A 17,238-nucleotide genomic window follows, 5' to 3' on the forward strand; every position below is an offset into this window, starting at 1 on the left:
GGCCGTGGCAGCCATTGGAGGGTGAACCAACGGCAAAAGGAAGACTTTTCTCTCTGTATCTCTCTCTCACTGTCCACTCTGTCAAATAAATAAATAAATAAATAACATATGTATTGGGGCTGGAGCTGTGGCATTGCAGGTAAAGCCACCATCTGCGGTGCCGGCATCCCATATGGGCGCCGGTTTGAGACCCGGCTGCTCCACTTCCAATCCAGCTCTCTGCTATGGCTTGGGAAAGCAGTACAAGATGTCCCAAGTTCTTGGGCTCCTGCACCCACGTGGGAGACCCAGAAGAAGCTCCTGGCTCCTGTCTTCGGATCAGTACAGCTCCAGCCATCACAGCCATCTAGGGAGTGCACCAACGGAAGGAGGACCTCTCTCTCTCTCTCTCTCTTTCTGCCTCTCTTCTCTCTGTGTAACTGTGACTTTCAAGTAAAATAAATATTTTTTAAAAAAGATATATGTATTAATATTATTAGGTATCTAGCAGAATGGTGGTTATGTTCTGCAAAGACGGGTATTTATAAAACTGCTTAAGGGTGAAATACAATATGGGAGATTTGCTTGAAAATACTATAGGGAAAAGTCAAGATGCATGAGATACATGAAAGAAAAAACATTGTTAGCTATTGGAACTGGGAGCCAGCATTGCTGTACAGCAAGTTAAGCTGCCACTTATGATACCAGCATCACATACTAGAGTGCCAGTTTGAATCCCAGTTGCTTTACTTCCAATCCAGCTCCCAGCAAATGTGCCTAAGGATGAAGCAGAAGATGAACTAAGTCCTTGGACCCCTACCACCCACATGGGAGACCCAGATGGAATTTCTAGTTCCTGGCTTCAGCCTGGCCAGCCCCAGCTCTTGAGACCATTTGGGGAATGAATCAGCAAATGGAAGATCTCTTTCTCTCTGTCTCTTCCTCTTTGTCACTGTGCCTTTCAAATAAATCTTTTTTTTTTTTTTTTTGACAGGCAGAGTGGACAGTGAGAGAGAGAGAGAGACAGAGAGAAAGGTCTTCCTTTTGCCGTTGGTTCACCTTCAAATGGCCGCCGCTGCTGGCGCGCTGCAGCCAGCGCACCGCACTGATCCAATGGCAGGAGCCAGGTACTTATCCTGGTCTCCCATGGGGTGCAGGGCCCAAGCACTTGGGCCACCCTCCACTGCACTCCCGGGCCACAGCAGAGAGCTGGCCTGGAAGAGGGGCAACCGGGACAGAATCCGGCACCCCGACCAGGACTAGAACCCGGTATGCCAGTGCCACAAGGCGGAAGATTAGCCTAGTGAGCCACAGCGCTGACCTCAAATAAATCTTTTAAAAAAAAAATTCTCCAAATTAAATTAAAAATTACTTCATAGACTCCAGACTCCAATCATCAAGATACTTTTAAAGTTTCATAACAAGATGACTCAAATGAGCGCTTAGTAATAGTAAAAACAACTCTATAATCAACTATACAACCCAAAATTAACTCTGCTCTTCTCTGCTTTAATTCATAATATTCTATTCCCCTCTGGAATTTTATCAAGTTTTCGAAGTATTTCAAGATCAGAGAACAAGTGTGTCTTCCTCTCAAAGCCTTGCTATTACTACTGTATTCCAAAGCATCAGATTTCTGTGGATAAAAACAGTCTTCAAATACTGCATGCACTAAATACCAAAGACCCAGTGAAAACGTGGGAAGAAGAAAGTGGTTACCAGGGAGGAATTCTGCCAGCCGAGAGCTTGCCCTTCTGCCCTTCACACAAGAGTCTGTTTGCAACCGAGACTGGGTTCTTGATTCCTGTAAAATGAAATTGGCAGAAAAAAAAGTCAGAAATGTCTTCAAGTTTCCTCAATAGTTCTGTGGTTGTTTCAGGAAATTCTTCTGTTTCAATATATCAAATATAATAATGAAAACCCTTATTTATCATGAATAAGAGTCAAATCAAAATGATATATGAATACTTAGTAGATGTAAGAAAGGAATAAATATAAAATATATATTCTCACATCATGTGCTACAACAGCAAAGAATGAATTTGAACTACTACATATTTAAGTTAGGTTTCTTTTTAAGAGATTTCAGAACAGAATAGAAAAAATGAAAAGAAAATCTGGCACTCTTCTACTATCAAAACTAAATAAACGTTCCAGGCATTTACTGACCACAAAGCCATGAATTTCCTTTAAAGAATAAACCTAATTATAGATAGCTTCAATTTTACCTTGGAAAGAAAAATTCATGAAGGTAGATAAGCCAAATCTTAAAAATTTTCTGAGGGAGACTGAATGGAAAGAAAGTCCTTCAAACTGTTTAAGGGTAGGAGGAAGAACTCAAGTACAAATATACTTCAAAAAGTTAATGGAAAACTGGAATTAAAACAGGTTTATTTTGGTACAAAAAAAATCTTGGAATCTATGTATAGTTTTTGCATAACGCATATTTTCCATGAACTTTTTGAAGTCCTCACAGATAAGACTGTAAACTGAAATTGTTCAGATTGTTTCCAGCAGGCAAAACAATATGTAAAAGTAAGATGATAGTGCTCACCTGGGAATAATAACAGGCTAGCACTACTGTGATAAACACCATCAAGATGATAATAACAATGGCAAATATGACCACATCATGCTGAGTGAAATAAGCCAGTCCCAGAGGGACAAATATCATATGTTCTCCCTGATTGGTGACAACTAACTGAGCACCAAAAAGGAAACCTCGTGCAGTGAAACGGACACTATGAGAAACAGGGACTTGATCAGCCCTCATCATCACTCTTGATGTACAATTTAATACTTTATCCCTTTTAGCATTTTTTTGTTCTAGTTAATTGGTTGAACTCTGTAATTAACACACAATTATTCTTAGGTGTTTAAATTTAACTGAAAAGTGATCTCTGTTAAATATAAGAGTGGAAATAAGAGAGGGAGGAGATGTACAATTTGGGACATGCTCAAGCTGACATACCTCAAACAGTAGAGTTAGAAATGTGCCAGGGGATTCCAATACAATCCCATCAAGGTGGCATGTACCAATGCCATCTCACTAGTCCAAGTGATCAATTTCAGTTCACAATAGATTATAATGATAGGTCTAAGAGTCAAAGGGATCACATAAACAAGAATAGTGTCTGCTAATACTGATAGAATAAAAAAGGGAGAGAACGATCCAACATGGGAAATGGGATACACAGCAGACTCATAGAATGGCAGATGTCCTAAACAGCACTCTGGCCTCAGAGTCAGCCCTTAAGGCATTTGGATCTGGCTGAAGAGCCCATGAGAGTTTTTTAGGCATGGAAAGCCAAGACACTCTGGCAAAAAAAAAAAAAAAAAAAAACCTAAATGAAAGGTCTCTGCAAGTGAGATCCCAGTAGAGAGAATGGGCCATCAAAGAAGGAGGTACCTTTCTCTGAGGGGAGAAGAGAACTTCCACTTTGACTATGGCCTTGTCGGAATAAGATCAAAGTCGGCAAGCTCAGGGGGCTTCCATGGCCTTGGCAACTCATGACTAGAGCCTAGGGAGATTGCTGATGCCATAAACAAGAGTGTCAAATTGTTAAGTCAACAACAGGAGTCACTGTGCACTTACTCCTCATGTAGGATCTCTGTCCTTAATGTGTAGTTCAATGTGAATTAATGCTATGACTAGTGCTCAAACAGTATTTTGCACTTTGTGTTCTGTGTGGGTGCAAACTGATGAAATCTTGACTTAATTATATACTAAATTGATCTTCTGTATATAAAGATAATTGAAAATGAATCTTGATGTGAATGGAATGGGAGAGGGAGTAGTAGTTGGGAGGGTTGCGGGTGGGAGGGAAGTTATGGGGGGGAGAAGCCATTGTAATGCATAAACTGTACTTTAGAAATTTATATTTACTAAATAAAAGTTTAAAAAAAAGAAAATTGAAGAGATATTCATCCAATAATACCTTTTTTTTTTTTTATTCAAAGCTATTCTGATTAAGAGAGTGTGTTGGATGGGGCTGGTGCCGTAGAGTAGCAGGTAAAGGCACTGCCTGCCATGCCAGCATCCCATATGGATGCCGGTTCAAGTTCCAGCTGCTCCACTTCCAATCTAGCTCTCTGCTATGGCCTGGGAAAGCAGTGGAATATGGCCCAAGTCCTTGGACACCTGCACCCGCGTGGGAGACCTGGAAGAAGCTTCTGACTCCTGGCTTCGGATCGGCACAGCTCCAGCCATTGCGACCATCTGGGGAGTGAACCAGCAAATGGAAGACATCTCTCTCTCTCACTCTCTCTCTCTCTGCCTCTTCCTCTCTGTAACTCTGCCCTTCAAATAAATAAATCTTTTAAAAAAAAAAAAAAGAGAGAGAGAGTGTGTGTGTGTGTGTGCGTGTGTGTATGTTGGGGCCGGCACTGTGACGTAGTGGGTAAGGCCGCCTCCTGCAGTGCCGCATCCCATATGGGCACAGTTTCTAGTCCCAGCTGCTCCACTTCCAATCTAGCTCTCTGCTATGGCCTGGGAAAGCAGTGGAAGATGGCCCAAGTCCTTGGGCCCCTGCACCTCCATGGGAGACTCAGAGGAAGCTCCTGGCTCTTGGCTTCGGATTGGCGCAGCTCCGGCCATCACGGTCATCTGAGAAGTGAAGCAGTGGATGGGAGACCTCTCTCTCTCTCTGCCTCTGCCTCTCTAACTCTGCCTGTCAAATAAATCAATCTTTAAAAAAAAAAAAAAAAAAAAAAAAAAAAAAAAAAAAAAAAAAAAAACACAGAGAGAGAGGGTGGATTGCATATAAAGTAGAAAAACATAGCAATGAAACAGACTAAAGCTAAAGTTCAGAAACAGGCACATGTGATTTGGGGTATTTAATATATGATGTAGATAGTATTTCAAATCAGAGGGAAAAGGATAGACTATGTTAGGCAGACAGAACATGAAGTAAAAAGCATACATGTCAGACTACATTATAACTTTACCAGCAATCAATTTATTGTTTCTCAGCTATGAATTCACCCTGTGTTGCCTGATCTGCAAAAATGGATATGGGCACTTTACATAAATTTCCTTTGACAGCTGGCACAACAGTAAGCGTCATCAGCAAAAAGCACTTGGACACACTCCAGTGGAAAACATGCCTTGCTGTTATGCTACCGGACAGCACCATTTTGCCTCCATGATCAGGCCCATGTGATACTCTCCAATGCTAAGTGTCCACAGGGTACAGATTTCTCTAGCATTTGGTCACCACATGTTTTCTCCAGCTCCTGATTCAGGCCATAAAAGCAAAGCTTAGGATACAAGAAAGGAGACCTTACCCTAGTCAGCGTCCAGTGACCAATCACTACTCCTTCTCCACCTCAAGGGCATTCAAAGCAAGTATAGCATGGGGATGGCAGTCTAGTGAGCCAAACTTTCCACAATCTCTTGACCTGTGTCTACCTACCCCACAGAGGTTGCCTGCGCTTCACAGGATTGGTTTTGCTCATACCAATGACTACAGATCAGCTCTGACCTGGAGAAATCAGCAACTCTCCTGCTATACAATAGGCTGCAATCACATCTTCAATGAGGTTTGAATCCACTTTCAAGTTCGTATTTCTTTGAGCATTATCTTTCTATCCTAGGATACACTTTGAGTTCTTTTCTATCTTTACGTAGACACTCTCTCTTAGCTACATGATAACACTGGGTTTTTTTTTTTTTTTTTTGAAATGACATGTTTTATCTCTCCCAATCCCAGCAACAGCACAGAAACTCCATCATATCGATCTTAAACTGGTTTCTAGTAAACTAAGATTAGGGGCTCTTTGTAAAAGCAATGATACAAAGGGCTCTCAAATGCTGTGCCCTAACGTGTCTTCCAAACACATGGAAGTAAATAGTGCACTGGCCCAAATGTTTAAGTCAGTTTGACTTTGCAATGCAATTTGCATCCTTGAAACTGACAGTCTCAAGAAGGAAGAATGTGAAAGAGAGAAACTGACATTGCCTATTAGTTCAGCCTTTCAACATCAAACAGAGATCAAAAGAGGAATGGTTCCAACATTTCACCACATACAATTCTTCTTATGCAGTCTAGGCTAAGAATACCTGTAAATGGGTTTGCATGATAACACTTTGTATTAAACTTTCCCTTGTCTAAACTACTGTGAAGTTTCTGTCTCCTAGTGTGATACAATAACCTTGAACAATTTACTGAACTTGTTGTACATCTCCATTTCTTCATCTGTAAAGTGGGGATAAAAGAATTGATCTCATAAGGTTACTGTGATAACTAAATGATTTCATATACATAAAGCACTGCAGAATAGAACAATGTCTAGTATGGTATAGTAATCCCATAAGTGATGGTGACTATAATTGTTATTAGTATTATTAATAAATATGTGGGGACAAAGTTTTAGTCATTTCAGAAAAAGTAATGTATTCAAATGGTAAATTTTAAAAATCATACACATATTAGAAGAAAATACAGGTGATGGTTCTTAAGAGAAAAAACTTTAAGAAAGGAAAAAAATACAGGCCAGTGTTGTGGCACAGCAAGTAAAGCCACCGCCTGCAGTGTCCGCATCCCATATGAGTGCCAGCTTGAGGTGTGGCCGTCCACTTCCGATCCAGCTCTCTGGAAAGAAGTGGAAGATGGCCCAAGTCCTTGGGCCCTGTACCTGCATGGGAGAACTGGAAGAAGCTCCTGGCTCCTGACTTCAGATTGGCCCAACTCCAGGCATTTGAGGAGTGAAACAGCAGATGAAAATTTCTCTCTCTCTACCTCTACCTCTCAAATAAAAAAAAAATAAAAATAAATTAAAAAAAAAAAAAAACTTTAAAAAAATGTAAAATACGGCCGGCGCCCTGGCTCACTAGGCTAATCCTCCACCTTGCGGCACCAGCACACCGGGTTCTAGTCCCGGTCGGGGCGCCGGATTCTGTCCCGGTTGCCCCTCTTCCAGGCCAGCTCTCTGCTGTGGCCAGGGAGTGCAGTGGAGGATGGCCAAGTACTTGGGCCCTGCACCCCATGGGAGACCAGGAGAAGCGCCTGTCTCCTGGCTTCGGATCAGCGTGGTGCGCCGGCCACGGCGGCCATTGGAGGGTGAACCAACGGCAAAAGGAAGACCTTTCTCTCTGGCTGTCTGTCTCTCTCTCTCTCTCTCTCTCATTGTCCACTCTGCCTGTCAAAAAAAAAAAATGTAAAAATACAAAAGCTACAAAAGTGAAAGTATAAGTTTGACACAGAAACTTAAATTACAATATGCTAAAAAAATTATAAACAGAGTTAAAAGACAAGCCCCAAAGAGGTTTGTCTGTAACCAACAACTATTGAATACAAACTCTTTTAAAGTTCTGTTGTTTACCTGAAACGCTTACTGAAATATATCATAAGCTACACCATAAAGCAAGTCTCAGAAGATTTCAAGGGACAGCAATCAGACAAAAGCTATGTTGTCTGACTATGGTGTAATCAAACTAGCAATCAGTAAAGAAAACTAACTGAAATGTCTCTAGACAAATAAAAAAATTTTTGACAGGCAGAGTTAGTGAGAGAGAGAGAGAGAGAGAGAGAAAGGTCTCCCCTCCATTAGCTCACTCCCCAAATGGCAGCCACGCTGCACCAATCCGAAGCCAGGAGCCAGGCACCCCCTCCCGATCTCCCAGGCAGGTGCAGGGCCCAAGCACTTGGGCCATCCTCCACTGCCCTCCCGGGCCACAGCAGAGAGTTGAACTGGAAGAGGAGCAACTGGGACAGAACCAGCACCCCAACCAGGACCAGAACCTGAGGCCCCGGCGCCGCAGGTGGAGGATTAGCCAAGTGAGCCGTGGCACCAGCCTCTAGACAAATAAATTTAACAACTCACTTGAAATACACATTCCTTAAAAAATATGTAACAAAAATAAACTGTGGATAATTTTATAAATATTAAAGACATTAAATCCTATGTTTTAAATTTTTCACAAAGAAAATCCCATTAAGAATAATTAATGAAGTCTTCCAAACAGTTAAAAAGAAATCATTCCCATCATATATAAGCCATTTTCAAGAACAGAAAAAAAAATCTTCAACTCATATTACATGGCTGGTCAAAACAGAGCAGAGGAACAAACCATTACATAACCATTAACCTGATTCACCAACACAGTTCTGTGGGAAAAGGACAGTCCTTTCAGTAAGGGGCAAGAAACCCTTGGAATGTCCATATGAAGAAGAGAATAAATACTGACCTCTACCTCAAACACACAAAATTAATCTAATCCAAGTGACAAAGTTAAATATTAAGAGTAAAAACAGTAAAATTATTAAAAGATAACAACTTTGAGTAGGCAAAAACTTCCTAAAAAAAGAATTAACTGTAAAAGAAAAGGTAAATAACTTAAACTTCATTATAATTAAAAACTTCTGTCCTTCAAAGGACATCATTAATAGAGTAAAAAGTTAAGGCACAGACTGGAAGAGATGTATCTGGCAAAGAATTTATACCTAAAATACATAAGGTTCTCTAACAAATTAATAAAAAATATAATCCAATTAAGATGTCAAAGATATGAGTGTGCACTTCATAATGAGGACATCTAAATGGACAAAAAGTATATTAAAATGTTTTTCAGTCTCAATAGTTACTGCAGAAACTCAAAATAGTGAAAACCACTACAAACATATAAAGAGACTAATTTTTTTTAAACTAAGAACGATATTAAAAATTAGTGAGAGGGTAGGGAGCCAAGATGGCGGAATAGTGAGGGCGCGCACCGATAGTCCGGGAAAATTTAGTTTAATAAAAGGGGAGTTACGGTAGCCTCAGAAAAAAGAACCAGGAAAATATTGCAGAGGAAACTCTTTTGGATTGAGTGGCCGTGAATCGGAGGACCTACTGGGAGAACAAGGTCGCCCGCCGAGCCGCGGGACCGAGCCGCGGAAGCCAAGCCGCGGGACCGAGCTGCGCAAGCCGCAGGCTCTGCGCGCCAGTGCTCGAAGGGGAGTGCGTGCCACACAGACAACAGCGGGGAGACTTGGGACGTCCAGGGCTCCGAGTCCACACATCGGCACTGGAAGGGGAGCGGACCTGCGTGGAGAGCGTGGGAGCCCACAGTTCGGGACACCAGCGGCAGACTCAACACACCAGCGCTGGAATGCGAGGTGAGCCGAACCTCAATAGCCCGAGACACCGGCAGGCAAGTGGAGAGAGGAGACTAGAGGGAACGACCCCCGGGGGGGGGGGGGGGAGTTCACCAGGCTAGCTGGCAGAGAGAGAGAGAAAAAAAAAAAAAAGGTGACTGGTACGGACACGGGTTTCTCTCTCTCTGCTCACCTTTCAAGGGCGAGCAAGACAAAGAGCAGGCGCCATCTTGGACATACGTCATAAGCAGAGCGACCTCAGGTCTGCACCGGCCCTGAGCCTAGCAGAAAAACCTGACTCTGGGCGGGGCAAATTAACAGAAGATTAGGACCTAGTAAATTTGTGGTGCTACTGAACTGAGACTGTGAAAAAAGAGACGGTGTGGGAGAGAACTCACGGAATTCACGTGAGCACTCTCCAGAGACGCTACAATTCCGTAACTTTGGCAACCCAGTGGGAGACTGAAGGAGAATTTGAGCCCACTCTGAGGGCCGAACAGATTCTCTGTGTGGTCCTTGGGAAAGACCTTCTGATCTCTGGCTCCTGTGGGTATATCATTTGCCTGCTAACTACCTCCAACTTCGTTCAGTTGTGCAGAATAACTTCCCTTTTGAATCAATAAAAAGAAAGAGAGAGAGAGAGGTTTACCATGCCTAACCTGGGAGTGTCACCTTTGGCACACCAAAAAGAGCTCTCAGGCCACACCCATCTCAAGCCCTAAAGCTCCATCAAAAACAGATAGTCCACTTAATCTAGAGTCATAGTATAACAAGAAAAAGCACCACAGTGAAGAAACCAAATATCTCCAATATGCCAAATAACAAACGCAAAAACCAAGGTAATAAAAACAAGGAAGTCACCATGACGCCCTCAAATGAAAAAGACACCCCAATTCAAGATTATGAGGATGATGACATAGAAGAAATGCAAGAAGCAGATCTCAAAAAATTGATAAGAACATTAAGAAGTTCTCAAAAACAAATTCTTGAACTACAGAAATCCTTAATGGACAAGATAGAAAATCTCTCTCGTGAAAATGAAATATTAAGGAGGAATCAAAATGAAACGAAACAACTAGTACAACAGGAAACTGGGATAGTGACTGAAGTGAAGAATTCAATAGATCAAATGAAAAACACATTAGAGAGCCTTACAAACAGAATGGGTGAAGCAGAAGAGAGAATATCGGACTTAGAAGACAGAGAACAGGAAAGGATACAGTCAAACCAAAGAAAAGAAGAGGAAATTAGAAATCTAAAACATATTGTCAGGAATCTTCAGGATACTATTAAAAAACCCAACATTCGGGTTCTAGGAGTTCCTGAAGGCATGGAGAGGGAGAAAGGATTAGAAGGCCTTTTTAGTGAGATATTAGCAGAAAATTTCCCAGGTTTGGAGAAGGACAGAGAAATCCTAGTACAGGAAGCTCACAGAACCCCTAATAAACACAACCAAAAGAGATCCTCACCACGACACGTTGTAATTAAACTCTCCACAGTGAAACATAAAGAAAAGATCCTAAAATGTGCAAGAGAGAAACGTCAGATTACTCTCAGAGGATCTCCAATCAGACTCACAGCTGACTTCTCATCAGAAACTCTACAAGCTAGGAGGGAATGGCAAGATATAGCCCAGGTACTAAGAGAGAACAACTGCCAGCCCAGAATATTATATCCTGCAAAGCTATCATTTGTGAATGAAGGTGAAATAAAGACTTTTCATAACAAACAGAAATTGAAAGAATTTGTTGCCACTCGTCCAGCCCTGCAAAAGATGCTTAAAGATGTGTTACACACAGAAACAAAGAAACACGGTCATCAATATGAAAGAAGGTAAACGAAGGAAACCAAGGAAGGAAAGCTCACAGCAAAAGATCACAGGGAATTCAAAGCATATATTAGAACTTATCTTTGGCAAATGGCAGGGCAAAGTTACCACTTATCATTAGTCACATTGAACGTTAATGGCCTGAACTGTCCAGTTAAAAGACACCGATTGGCTGATTGGGTTAAGGAACAAAACCCATCTATTTGCTGCTTACAAGAAACACATCTTTCCAACAAAGATCCATACAGACTGAAAGTGAAAGGCTGGAAAAAGATATACCATTCCAACAGAAATGAAAAAAGAGCGGGCGTAGCCATCTTAATATCAGACACCATAAACTTTACCACAAAAACCGTTAAGAGAGACAAAGAGGGACACTACATAATGATTAAGGGATCAATTCAACAGGAAGATATAACAATTATCAATGTATATGCACCTAACTACAGGGCACCGGTTTATCTAAAAGATTTGTTAACGGACTTAAAGGGAGACTTAGACCCCAATACAATAGTACTGGGGGACTTCAATACTCCACTCTCAGAAATAGATCAATAGGACAGAAGATCAACAAGGATACAGTAGATTTAAACGACACTATAGCCCAAATGGATCTAACAGATATATACAGAACTTTCAATCCTACAGCCAAAGATTTTACATTCTTCTCAGCAGTACATGGAACCTTCTCTAGGATTGACCACATACTAGGCCATAAAGCAAGTCTCAGCAAATTCAAAAGAATTAGAATCATACCATGCAGCTTCTCAGACCATAAAGGAATGAAGTTGGAAATTAGCAACTCAGGAATCCCTAGAGCATACGCAAACACATGGAGATTGAACAACATGCTCCTGAATGAACAATGGGTCATAGAAGAAATCAAAAGAGAAATCAAAAACTTTCTGGAAGTAAATGAGGATAACAGCACAACATACCAAAACTTATGGGACGCAGCAAAAGCAGTGTTAAAAGGAAAGTTTATATCAATAGGTGCCTACATCAAGAAATTGGAAAGGCACCAAATAGATGAGCTTTCAATTCACCTCAAGGATCTAGAAAACCTACAGCAAACCAGACCCAAAGCTAGTAGGAGAAGAGAAATAATTAAAATCAGAGAAGAAATCAACAGGATTGAATCAAGAAAAACATTACAAAAAATCAGCCAAACGAGGAGCTGGTTTTTTGAAAAAATAAACAAAATTGACACCCCATTGGCCCAACTAACTAAAAAAAGAAAAGACCCAAATCAATAAAATCAGAGATGAAAAAGGAAACATAACAACAGACACCACAGAAATAAAAAAGAATCATCAGAAATTACTACAAGGACTTGTATGCCAGCAAACAGGGAAACCTATCAGAAATGGATACATTCCTGGACACATGCAACCTACCTAAATTGAACCAGGAAGACATCGAAAACCTAAACAGACCCATAACTGAGACAGAAATTGAAACAGTAATAAAGGCCCTCCCAACAAAGAAAAGCCCAGGACCAGATGGATTCACTGCTGAATTCTACCAGACATTTAAAGAAGAACTAACTCCAATTCTTCTCAAACTATTCAGAACAATTAAAAGAGAGGGAATCCTCCCAAATTCTTTCTATGAAGCCAGCATCACCTTAATTCCTAAGCCGGAAAAAGATGCAGCACTGAAAGAGAATTACAGACCAATATCCCTGATGAACATAGATGCAAAAATCCTCAATAAAATTCTCGCCAATAGAATGCAACAACACATCAGAAAGATCATCCACCCAGACCAAGTGGGATTTATCCCTGGTATGCAGGGATGGTTTAATGTGCGCAAGACAATCAATGTGATACACCACATTAACAGACTGCAGAAGAAAAACCATATGATTATCTCAATAGATGCCAAGAAAGTATTTGATAAAATACAACACCCGTTCATGATGAAAACTCTAAGCAAACTGGGCTTGGAAGGAACATTCCTCAATACAATCAAAGCAATCTATGAAAAACCCACAGCCAACATCCTATTGAATGGGGAAAAGTTGGAAGCATTTCCACTGAGATCTGGTACCAGACAGGGATGTCCACTCTCACCACTGCTATTCAATATAGTTCTGGAGGTTCTAGCCAGAGCTATTAGGCAAGAAAAAGAAATTAAAGGGATACAAATTGGGAAGGAAGAACTCAAACTATCCCTCTTTGCAGATGACATGATTCTTTATTTAGGGGACCCAAAGAACTCTACTAAGAGACTATTGGAACTCATAGAAGAGTTTGGCAAAGTAGCAGGGTATAAAATCAATGCACAAAAATCAACAGCCTTTGTATACACAGACAATGCCATGGCTGAGGAAGAACTTCTAAGATCAATCCCATTCACAATAGCTACAAAAACAATCAAATACCTTGGAATAAACTTAACCAAGGACGTTAAAGATCTCTACGATGAAAATTACAAAACCTTAAAGAAAGAAATAGAAGAGGATACCAAGAAATGGAAAAATCTTCCATGCTCATGGATTGGAAGAATCAATATCATCAAAATGTCCATTCTCCCAAAAGCAATTTATAAATTCAATGCAATACCAATCAAGATACCGAAGACCTTCTTCTCAGATCTGGAAAAATTGGTGCTGAAATTTATATGGAGGCACAAGAGACCTCGAATAGCTAAAGCAATCTTGTACAACAAAAACAAAGCCGGAGGCATCACAATACCAGATTTCAGGACATACTACAGGGCAGTTGTAATCAAAACAGCATGGTACTGGTACAGAAACAGATGGATAGACCAATGGAACAGAATTGAAATACCAGAAATCAACCCAAACATCTACAGCCAACTTATATTTGATCAAGGATCTAAAACTAATTCCTGGAGCAAGGACAGTCTATTCAATAAATGGCGCTGGGAAAATTGGATTTCCACGTGCAGAATCATGAAGCAAGACCCCTACCTTACGCCTTACACAAAAATCCACTCAACATGGATTAAAGACCTAAATCTACGACCTGACACCATCAAGTTACTAGAGAACATTGGAGAAACCCTTCAAGATATTGGCACAGGCAAAGAGTTTCTGGAAAAGACCCGGGAGGCACAGGCACTCAAAGCCAAAATTAACTATTGGGATTGCATCAAATTGAGAAGTTTCTGTACTGCAAAAGAAACAGGAGAGTGAAGAGACAACTGACAGAATGGGAAAAAGTATTTGCAAACTATGCAACAGATAAAGGGTTAATAACCAGAATCTACAAAGAGATCAAGAAACTCCACAAAAACAAAACCAACAACCCAATTAAGAGATGGGCCAAGGACCTCAATAGACATTTTTCAAAAGAGGAAATCCAAATGGCCAACAGGCACATGAAAAAATGTTCAAGGTCATTAGCAATCAGGGAAATGCTAATCAAAACCACAATGAGGTTTCACCTCACCCCGGTTAGAATGGCTCACATTCAGAAATCTACCAACAACAGATGCTGGCGAGGATGTGGGGAAAAAGGGACACTAACCCACTGTTGGTGGGAATGCAAACTGGTCAAGCCACTATGGAAGTCAGTCTGGAGATTCCTCAGAAACCTGAAGATAACCCTACCGTTCGACCCAGCCATCCCACTCCTTGGAATTTATCCAAAGGAATTTAAATTGGCAAACAAAAAAGCGGTCTGCACCCTAATGTTTATTGCATCTCAATTCACAATAGCTAAGACCTGGAACCGACCTAAATGCCCATCAACGGTAGACTGGATAAAGAAATTATGGGATATGTACTCTTTAGAATACTATACCGCAGTAAGAAACAACGAAATCCAGTCATTTGCAACAAAATGGAGGAATCTGGAACACATCATGCTGAGTGAAGTAAGCCAGTCCCAAAGGGACAAATACCATATGTTCTCCCTGATCAGTGACAACTGACTGAACACCAAAAAGGAAACCTCCTGAAGTGAAATGGACACTATGGGAAACGGTGACTTGATCAGCATAGCCCTGACTGTTAATGAACAACTTAATACATTATCCCTCTTAGTAGTTTTTTTGTCTGTTCTACTTAATATGACTGGTTTAATTCTGTAATTAATACACAGTTATTCTTAAGTGTTAAAAATTAACTGAAATGTGATCCCTGTTAAACATAAGAGTGGGAATAAGAGAGGGAAGAGATGTATAATTTGGGGCATGCTCGGGCTGACTTGCCCCAATTGGTAGAGTTGGAAACATACCAGGGGATTCCAATTCAATCCCATCAAGGTGGCATGTGCCAATGCCATCTCACTAGTCCAAGTGATCAATTTCAGTTCACAATTGATCACAATGAAAGGACTAAGAGTCAAAGGGAGCACATAGACAAGTCTAGTACCTGCTAACACTAACCGATGGAATAAATAAAGGGGAGAGTGATCCAACATGGGAAGTGAGATACTCAGCAGACCCATAGAATGGCAGATGTCCTAAACAGCACTCTGGCCTCAGAATCAGCCCTAAAGGCATTCTGATCTGGCTGAAAAGCCCATGAGAGTATTTCAGGCATGGAAAGCCAAGACACTCTGGCAAAAGATCTCTGCGAGTGAGATCCCAGTGGAAAGAACAGGTCTTCAAAGAAGGAGGTACCTTTCTCTGAAGGGAGGAGAGAACCTCCACTTTGACTATGACCTTGTCTAAACAAGATAAGAATCGGAGAACTCAGAGGGCTTCCATAGCCTTGGAAACTCATGACTGGAGCATAGGGAGATTACTGATGCCATAGACAGGAGTGTCAATTGGTAAAGTCAACAACAGGAGTCACTGTGCACTTACTCCTCATGTAGGATCTCTGTCCTTAATGTGCTGTGCACTGAGATTTAATGCTATAATGAGTACTCAAACAATATATTTCACTTTGTGTTTCTATGGGGGCGCAAACTGTTGAAATCTTTACTTAATGTATACTAAACTGATCCTCTGTAAAAAAAAAAAAAAAAAAAAAAAGAAATTATCAACTCCCAACTTGACTCTCACTGGGATTAAACATGACAATAGGTCTGATCTGATTTCATCATCATTTAAAAAAATCATCTATTATTTTTCACTTTATGTTTCTGTGTGAGAGTAAACTGTTGAAATCCTTACTTAATGTATACTAAGCTGATCTTCTGTATATTAAGATAATCGAAAATGAATCTTGATGTGAATGGAAGGGGAGAGGGAGTGGGAAAGGGGAGGGTAGTGGGTGGGAGGGACGGTATGTGGGGGAAGCCATTGTAATCCATAAATTGTACTTTGAAAATTTATATTCATTAAATAAAAGTTAAAAAAAAAAATTAGCGAGAGGGTAGATGTTGTGACATAGCAGGTAAAGCCGCCGCCTGCAGTGCCAGTATCCCATATAGGAGCAAGTTCGGGTCCCGACTGCTCCACTTCTGATCAAGCTCCTTGCTGATGGTCTAGGAGGGTGGTAGAAGATGGATCAAGTACTTGGAACCCTGCACCCACACAGGAGACCTGCCTACTGGCTTCGGATTAGCCCAAGTACGGAGGTTGTGGCCATTTGGGGAATGAACCAGAGAATGGAAGATCTGTCTTTCTCTGTCTCTTCCTCTCTCTAACTCCTTCAAATAAATTTAAAAAAAAAGAAAAGAAAAAGAGCAACCACATCCACAAAATAAAACTGTCTCTATTACATAAAAATATAGACACACAACATATTTGCTGATTAAATCACAAGGGGGCATGAGAATGGGAAGAGAAAATTCGGGGGAATCAAAGGTCAATTTATTTATATTACTTGAACTTTTGATGATAAAAACACATTATTTGCATATTTTAGAATCATAAATTATACTAAATCATGTCTGTCATATATATAAGCTCTTGAAGGAATGGAGAATGATCATATTAAAATCAAAAACTTGGACATAAAATGTTTTGATGTTTTTATTTAAACTGTTCATAGCTAAGAATTTAAGTTTTAAATTCAGCAAAAGAACAAAAAATGTTTGTTTGCAACGCTATTCCAAGCAAGAGTGGTGAAAAAGACTGGCATATGTCCTATTGTGTCATAAAATGGTAAAACACAGTTCTTCAGAGATTAGAGATAGTATGTTATAATGTTCACATACCACTCAATGCTCCAACAGCTCCAAAATTTAAGGATTTCCCGTCCATTATGCTGGCATCACATTCAATTTCACCTAAGAGATTTAGATTAGATCCCATTCCTGCATTTGTAAAAGGAGAATCCTGAAAGACAAAAACAAAAATACCATTAGTCTTAAAGAATTAATGCAAATCCTTCAAAAATTCCAACTCATTGTTTGAAACCAATACTCCTAACACCAAAATGAGATAAAGATCATGAGAAAAGAAAACTACACATCAATACTCTGC

The 17,238-nt window shown here is 40.5% G+C and overlaps 1 protein-coding gene across 17 annotated transcripts in view; it reads right to left on the reverse strand.

Moving 5' to 3' along the window:
- The window catches only part of TASP1 (taspase 1), a 361,007-nt gene that overhangs the window by 288,020 nt on the left and 55,749 nt on the right, over window positions 1-17,238 (reverse strand). For all 17 annotated transcript variants that reach the window (XR_016215997.1, XR_011380008.2, XR_011380009.2 and 14 more), the window contains 2 exons: window positions 16,971-17,091; window positions 1,699-1,783 (listed from right to left, as the gene is read on the reverse strand). Coding sequence is in view for 12 of the 17 variants with exons in the window: in XM_070052103.2 (XP_069908204.2) it covers window positions 1,699-1,783; window positions 16,971-17,091 (206 nt within the window). In the remaining 5 variants the exon portion in view is untranslated. The remainder of the gene's footprint in view (window positions 1-1,698; window positions 1,784-16,970; window positions 17,092-17,238) is intronic.

Source organism: Oryctolagus cuniculus, chromosome 11 (assembly GCF_051225735.1).
Source record: "Oryctolagus cuniculus isolate XC-2025 breed Fujian yellow rabbit chromosome 11, ASM5122573v1, whole genome shotgun sequence".
Lineage (NCBI taxonomy): Eukaryota > Metazoa > Chordata > Mammalia > Lagomorpha > Leporidae > Oryctolagus > Oryctolagus cuniculus.